This window comes from Raphanus sativus, unplaced genomic scaffold (genome assembly GCF_000801105.2).
Source record: "Raphanus sativus cultivar WK10039 unplaced genomic scaffold, ASM80110v3 Scaffold0430, whole genome shotgun sequence".
Classification (NCBI taxonomy): Eukaryota; Viridiplantae; Streptophyta; class Magnoliopsida; order Brassicales; family Brassicaceae; genus Raphanus; species Raphanus sativus.
Genome location: NW_026615749.1, coordinates 10,653 through 19,051, shown reverse-complemented (window position 1 = coordinate 19,051; position 8,399 = coordinate 10,653). Strand labels below are relative to the sequence as shown.

At 35.1% G+C, this 8,399-nt stretch overlaps 1 protein-coding gene across 1 annotated transcript; it reads right to left on the bottom strand.

Annotated features, from left to right (window-relative positions):
• Positions 1–2,005: 2,005 nt before the first annotated feature.
• Positions 2,006–3,902, bottom strand: LOC108819412 (phosphatidylinositol 4-phosphate 5-kinase 5-like). Its single transcript, XM_018592444.2, has 2 exons — positions 2,749–3,902; positions 2,006–2,578 (listed from the first exon to the last, which is right to left on the bottom strand). Exons 1-2 carry the CDS (start codon positions 3,621–3,623, stop codon positions 2,188–2,190), a joined length of 1,266 nt encoding a protein of 421 aa, XP_018447946.1. The 5' UTR covers positions 3,624–3,902; the 3' UTR covers positions 2,006–2,187.
• Positions 3,903–8,399: the final 4,497 nt, after the last annotated feature.

Genomic DNA, 8,399 nt, shown 5'->3' with positions numbered 1-8,399 from the left:
AAAATTGGTCTTATAGACCAATAATCGACGCGGGTACGTATGTCTGATGTCTCTATTTAGTGCGTTATGAAATCTTCATATGCTGTCGACTATTTAAAGAAATTAAATTGTATTCTGTGCAAGTATATAGACCAGTAATTCTCTCTCTGCAAGGTAGTTAATATACGTGGAGTGGTTAGCTAAAGTTTGAAAAATCAACATGAGTCAAAATGCTGTCAGCAAAAATACATGCGGGGCTGTATGAAATGAATATAGTTACATGAATAGATGTGTAGTTTTTAACATTAGTAGTAAATTGTGTTGCTGTAAAATAGAGATGGAATCATATCATGTTAACTCGTATGTTTTTCTTTCAATATTTAGGAATTTCTCATATATTATAATTGTTGAGGAAACATTTACACTATAGTTCCATCTATATTATTATGGGCTGATATACAGAGATGTGTAGTTGTATTATTTTTGTGCAGACCAGATTTTTAGTATTAAACTTAACTTTCTTCTTACATAGACAAATCAGGATCTCTTTGGCAAAAAGTCTGTTTGAAAACAATTCAAACTTGCTACAAAATTGAAGTACAAAACATAAAATAAATAAATCTTAAAGATAGGATGACAATGGATTCAAACAAAGCTCCTTTATCAAATGCATCGACCGTGGCATCACATCAAACAAGAGCATTGAAACTTGGTCATCTTGTAACGTTGAAAACTAGCTGCTCCTTCATAAATTCGTCCAATGAACAACCCATTGTATATTTTATCCCATGCATATCATAATATAAGATGACAAATCGCTTAAGGAGTTTATATGAGTTTTGGGTTTAAGAACTTGAAAAAAAAAAACTGAAAAAGAAACCACCTCTCATAAATAGAGGAAATGGTAAAATTCACTCAAAGAAAAAGAAGATGTAAACACTCTAAAAATTAAACTAAAAATAGAGTTTCATAAACCAAAATTATTATCAAACAAATGATTTCAGTTTAAAATTTATAAAATACGCAATTATTAAATTTTGGGTAAACAAAAAATGGAATTAATATCTTCGGTGTATTTTAAACTTGTCTTGGAGTATTCTGATGCCAAGGGAGACCAATCCAGCAAGAAACCATGTGATCAGTGGCGTATATCAATTTAATTATTATAAGAAAGGGAAAAGGATAAGGATATAAATCATATAAAAGTCCCAAATGATATCCTCAATATATGATGATCGATAAGGACACATGCCTTCTTCGACACTTCTTTTATGCGACGAGACATGTAAGCGTCGGATGTGTTATTGTCGACATGCCGTAACCAAAATAGTTTTATTTTTGTAGTCTGTCTATGATTGATCAAGTAGTTTCAAATTAGCATCCATATCCATAATGATATAACTAAGTACACGTTGCTGTCACATAGAATACAAATTTCCAAGTAACAAAAGGAAACCGATTTCAAATTTGCCCTTTCATTGAAGCCAATACAAAATAAAACATTACACTCAAAGTTTTGATAAAGTTTGTCAAACATTTTTTTAAAACATACATATTTAGAGCCGGGTGTACGGTTCAGTGAAACACTAACGTTAGTCTTCAATTTTTTTTGAAGATAATATATATGGCCTAAACACCCAAATTATTAAGAATATTTTTATTAATTTTTTAATACCCCCCAAAACACTCAAAACCTGTCTATATCCGCCAATTTATGAAAACAAAGACATAGCGATCGAAAGGTTTATGAATCACAAATAAAGTGTTGTACTCTTGCAGAGTGATTCAAACTAGCAGAGACCATAAATATGTTGTGGTATCAATCAATGCAATAGATATGTTCTGGATCACGACAATGACTTATTAGTTTAATCGATAAGTTTTGGGGGAATCGCAAGCGTAGCGACATGTCAGAGATCCAGATCAAGATCATAATATCAATCAATATCGCTTCTTTACAAAGATTCTATCAAAACCAAATAAAAAAAACGCTCCATCATCAAGTCGTCGATTTACAAAAAGAAAAGATAGACACCATTTTTTTTTCTTATATTCTTCTTCTGATATTTACAGTTTTGTTACATGGAAAATTACTCTGGTAAAAACCTCTGAAACAAGCTTCCATTATTTTAGCTCAATCAGGGTCACACAGAGAGAAAAAAGAAAAAAAAAACAACAAAAGAAAAATTTACACTTCCACCAAAGTTTTCAACTTTGACAAAAGTTACCATCCATCTGATTCTGAACTGCTTTTACCGCAGCCACTCTTGCAGCCGTTGCAGCCTTATTAGCTGCTGCCACGGCTAGACTCACTTGCTCATCTACTCGTCTCCGATTCACAGCCTTCTTAGCCGTTTCTCTAGCAGCCTGAACCGCTCTGCGAACCGGCTCGCTCGTAGTAGGATCAAGAAACGTTACAAGTTTCCCCGAATCCCATTCACCAGATTTAGCATCACCGGTTCTAAACGAGTAAGCACCATACCCTTGCTTACGACCTTCGTGCCACGCTCCTTCGTAACAATGACCATTAGCAAAACGATACACACCAAACCCATGGATCTTGTCTCCAAAGTACTCCCCTGCATACCTATCTCCATTTCTACACACAAACAAACAAATAAATATTTTCTTTAAAAATCAGTGTCGACAATTATATTTAAAATCAGTGTTCTAAAAATCGGTCTAGACCATTTGTTAATCTCATTAATCTAAGCCTAACAATTTTTTTGACAACGATTTTTTTAATAATGGTTAAAATAATTTATTTACCTGAAATGGTAAGATCCAAGGCCATGTTTGACACCAAATCTTGATTCACCAACATAGGAACTACCATCAGCACAAGACTGAACACCAAACCCATGACTCTGACCATTGAACCATTCACCAGAGTAGCAATCACCAGTGTAGAATCTGTAAACTCCATAACCATGTCTAAGACCCTGCCTATACTGACCTTTGTATCTACTCCCTCTAGCCCAGCTCTCGATCCCGTGACCCTCGTATCTCCCATCGACCCAATCACCTTCGTATCTCCCTCTCACGAAGTAGTAGTACACACCGTTCCCGTTGCACTTCCCTCTGTGGAACTCCCCTTCGTAGAAGTCTCCGTTGCTGTAGAACTGAACACCTTCTCTGACGAACGGTTTGATTCTCTTCTCCGGTTTGGTTTCGGTATCGCCGATGTACCACTGAACCGGTTTTGACCGGTTCTTGGTGTGGAAGGCTAAGCTTTTGGTGGTTTCTTTGACCGCGAGTATGGTTTGGTTGAGGAGAGCGATGTTCTTGGAGGCGAAGAAGAGAGCGACGGCGACGAGGATCAGAGCCAAGAGGAGGTTCTCGGAGGTGAGAAGCTCGCCGGTTTGGGAGATCACGAGGAAGAGGAAGAAAGAGGAGAGGCTGAGGAAGGAGAGAGAGACCATGACGAAAGCTAAACCGGGGTTGATTCGGTTTAAACCGGTTCGAGGACTTGACCCGAACGGTTTTCTTCTCTGTTTCTCTTCTTTCTCTCCTCCGGCTTCTAGGTCTCGTGTCTGGTGAGAGACTTCGCTGTCGATTAGAGTTAAGCTGTGAAAAGACGATCTTATCGACGGTGACCGGAGCAGCGACGACTGTGTCCTCGTCAGCTTCGCCTGTCCTTCCATCTCTTTCTGAAAAAATTAACGCAGTAAAAAAACACGATCACCACGAATGCCTCCGGTAACGAGAGCTTCTGGTCATAACCGAACTTCTCGGTTTCCTCGGCGAGAATACACTAACCGCCGCGTCGCCGCCGTAACAAGCATAACGAACGAGAGAGATAGAGATCCGTAACTACACAGAACCTCGATAATTGATTTTTGTTTTATCTATTTTCCGGTACCAGAGAAATTTAACGGCGAAGCTATCTATGTTTTAGAGAGAGAGAGACAAGAGAGAGGGGGAACTGGACCGGGTTTGGTCTGATTTTAAAGGGGAGAGACAGAGAGAGAGAGATGAAAGTAGATTTTAGTGTGGACCGTTGGATTAACATCTGACGGTTGATTTACCAAAGAGTTTAATGATAGCCGTTGGATGAGAGATTGAGAGGGTCCCCGGTCACGACGGGAATGCATTGGTCGACGGATACGCTTTTTTAGCTTTACTGTTGCAAAGCTGGCACGTGCCACGACACACACAGTCACCAGATAAAAGTACTGTTTATCAAAAACAAAAAGGCCTAATAAATCACACTTAACGCCAGCTGTACAGTGTATGCTTTGATTTGGTTTAATAGTTTTTTTAAAAAAAAATACTAGTTAATACTTAATCATAAATAGTACTCATTCCGTTTCATTTTATTTGTCGTTTTAGGTTTATGCACACGGATTAAGAAAACATATGATTTTGTATATTTCCAAAATAAAAACACAATTAACTATACAACTAACCATATTTCAACCAATAGAAAAATAAAATGGAGAATCTTTTTAATAAATTTTGCATTGAAACTCTAAAACGACACTTATTTTGAAACGAAAATTTTTTCCTAAAATGACAATTAAATCGAAACGGAGGGAGTAGAAAATAAAATAATTTTAAAGATTCTAAACTAATAATAATATATAATATAATTACGATTAATAAATATTTTTGAAACTTTTAAGACGTTATTATTAATTAATAAAATATCCTTTAATATGACAAATTAATAAAATATAAATTTATCCTTCCATAGATTTTTTTTCTTCCAGATCTAGTAAAATTATCTCAATTAAATTATCTAAAACTTTGCACTCTCTCCGTTTTTGAATAAGTGAGATTTTGACATTTTTTACACAAATTAAGAAAGTACAAAAATATATATAAATTGTTATTAATTTTACCTTTCCGACCAATAATATTTGAGATAAATAAATTATTTATAAAATCGATGCAGTTTATAATTAATTTTCAGCTGAAATTAAATATAATTTGCATTAAAATTGTAAAGTAATATTTTTATGTAATAAGAAAAAAATATTAGAATGACACTTATGACGAGTTATTAAGAGGGAGTATTAAACATACATAGCAGTGATAGCACAAGTCACCACCAGCCTAGTTTAAAAAAAAAAGCCACCACCAGTCCACCACTTTGTCAGCTTTACTATTCAAGAATGTACAATAGTGTATTGTCAACTTATGTGTACATAACATTGAACAACATCGCTGAATTTATTTATTTTTTGGTAAGAAATATGGTGCGCGATCTGCCAGCAGGATGGCTGAAATCGATTCATTACTATATATACACAGAATTGTTTTTCTTTCTTCAAAAGAAATTTAATGGCGAAGAAAATAAAAAGAAGGGTTGGATCAAATCAAACTTATTGTGAACCAACAGATTCTTACCAAATACCGTTTGGTGTTGGGAAGTGTATAAATGAATAAACTTTGGTTGTTCTATAAAATGATAAAATGAAAAATAGCTATATAACCGGTTGTTAGAATTAGATGAAACGACATAGAGAAGCCAACAATATATTTTCGTACTTGTCAAAATCACACAACAATAGGATAGTTGTCATGATATTTTCCATTTGATACCAATAAGTTTGCAAAATGACAAGTTTTTTTTGGTACACATGATAAAGTTTTTTGAACATTTTTACGACGATTTGGTACACATGATAAAGTTGATAATGAGAACATGAGGTCGTATATACTATATTTGATTAAAAAAAAAAGAATCAATACCTTTGTACTGTTGTATAAGTTAAACATATTCCTTTAGTTTTTGTGTTTGTGTCCAAGGCTAAGATAAGAGATCCCTAAGCCACGAGAACTAATACGTATAAGGCAAAATTCAGGCATTGCTATATTTTCACGAAGTAGTTTCGACGATGAAGTAAATAATAACAACAAGTGTGGTTAACTGTTGGTATAATCGATGTTGGTAATGTTGGAGACGGCTATATAAAATGTCCCCAAATTTGAATAAATTATTAATAAATAACATGATCCAGATGATATTTTCTTGAATATTTTATTTGCATTTAGCCAACAATATAAGTACTTGGATATGATAAATAAATACACAATATGACAATAACTTATGGTGATCCGGTTAATTAAGGAGCTAGAATTCAAAGCCTCAATTACACTATGATTTTAATCATTATTATTAGCCTGAAAACGTTTTAAATGGAAAGAAAACCCACTTTTTACATATCTTGAACATTAATTTGGATTTCTGCTGACGATTTACCTTGTACAATAAATATTTAAAGATTTGATCATGGAAAAAGGATATGAATGAAGCAGAATCATTATGCATTTTTTTATTAACCTGATCATTATGCATTTCCATAATTCCTTCCATCTCTTTCCTACCTACAAATAATACAACAAGAAACAAACATATTTAGGGCTTTGACATTTCATATATAAATTTAGAGGTCTTGTTTTATTGTTAACTCTAACAACTGCGAAACACTAGCTAGCAAATGAACTTTTGACAAATTATATACGGTTTGCAGCAAACCGAATCACAGCCTAAACGAAATGGTGAAAACTTTTGCATATGCGCCAACTTTTAACATCCATCATGAAAGGCGTGAAAGATAAAAACGTATGTTACTTATCATGCATGATCTGATTTCACTCCTCTTGCTCAATGTTAAGCAAATACTGAAATCCTAAAAAGACATAATAAAAAGTAACATGCAGCAGCACTCCGACTTGGTCGGTTTTGAAATCCCACAATCAAAAGTTTAAGAAGAAATATAATCGTATGTGCGCTCCCTCAGTATAGTCTCCCTTACACTTGTGTTTCCCCAGTTTCTGTAGGTAAAACAGAGTGATTAAATTTGTACATGTAATCTTGAAGCCTTTATTCCTTGACAACTCTGTAATGCAACAACTTCATCGGAAGAAACTGAATTTAGCTGAATTGGCACATTCAATTTTTTTTTTTTTTTTTGGAATGAATGTTAAATTTATTCGAATCAAAAAAATGTTTTTACAATGAATGCAACTTAGTTTGTAATGAGTTTACTCCAATACTTGGAACAAAAACGTTTAAATCTCCCTCTCCATCAATCAACTATTAGCAAACCACACTTGCATATGCTTGTCGAATCTACCATTCCTGCTGCCTCGTAGCGAGTCAATACGGTTGCGAATCAGCTTATCAATGAAACGAGTGAGGTGAGCTTGGTCACGCGATGGTTCCCCGTGCTTCCTACCATTCCTCTCTCGCCACAGAGAGTGTACCGTAGCTTGAAAAGCATAACGAAGCAAGAACAGAGAAGTGTTGTTCCAGGTCGTGTCCACCAAGAAGGACAAGATGTTACTCCACATATAGCTGAATTTCGGCACATTCAATTCACAGCCCAACATTTGAATTTTCAGGCCATAAAACCCAGCAAGTGCGATAAAAGGCCCATATCAGGAGATATATGGACTCATTCCATTCAAAAGAACCACAACAAGCTATACGTACAATTCCGGTTCGGTTAGTGCTCCGGTAAAAGAGCTAATCAGACCCGAACCCGACTCATCGATTAGTAGTTCACTCCAAGTGGGCTAACCTTTGATTGTCTGCTAATCATCAGAAAATAGACAGGAAATACAGTTTCAATGTTTGTTTCTTGATTATGATATTAATTCTTATGATCTAGGAGACTAGGAGTCATAACTTTATCATCGAGTCATTAGTAATGCAACCACTCTAGTCACTTATCCAGCGTATTATTTGTATAATTTCACAGTGCGGTGGTTGTTCTTGACGATGAAACATCCACAAGTGTTCTTTTATCAAAATAAATATATATATATCAACAACTGTTTAAAAGTTTCAATTATACTTTTGAACGCAGTGCATTAGGGACATGCATGGGTACTCTCAGTCCTAGGCGCATTGGTTGCCACCCTGGTGGGCATCAAACGCAAGTCTAAGGTCCACTCGTCTTCTTCGTCACAACCGGAACCATGCTCGACATCATCATTGGCATGACTCAGTGCAAGAGAGAACACTCAGAACATCAAGTTACTCCGAGACTCAAAATGCAACAACAAACAACTCAGAGTACAGATTGCACTTCCTAAATCTTCTAACAGTGTTTTTCACAATAAGACTGTGCTTGTTCCTTATATGTTATGAAAACACCAAAACAAAGAAGAAAGCTTTTGATGATTAGGCAAAATATATCATATATCCAACAAAATAAAACATAACACAAACTCAAAGTATATAGAATGAAAATACGAATTGACCAAAAAATTGAAAATACGAATTACTATACTAATGAACTTACATAAAAATATGATTTGTGATCTCATCCAAGAATCTCCGCAATGAACACGCAAGAGCAGAAATAGGTAGATATCAGAAGAAACAGACCTTGAACTAGGGAGAAATCAGAAAGCAACGAAGAAGGATAAAGCCTAACAACAACGGCGCACACTACCGCAAACGA

Coding starts and splice junctions, on each gene's coding strand:
- LOC108819412 (XM_018592444.2), bottom strand. CDS start 3,623: ATGGAAGGACAGGCGAAGCTGACGAGGACACAGTCGTCGCTGCTCCGG. Junction 2,579..2,748: donor CTTGGATCTTACCATTTCAG/GTAAATAAATTA, acceptor GTTTGTGTGTAG/AAATGGAGATAGGTATGCAG.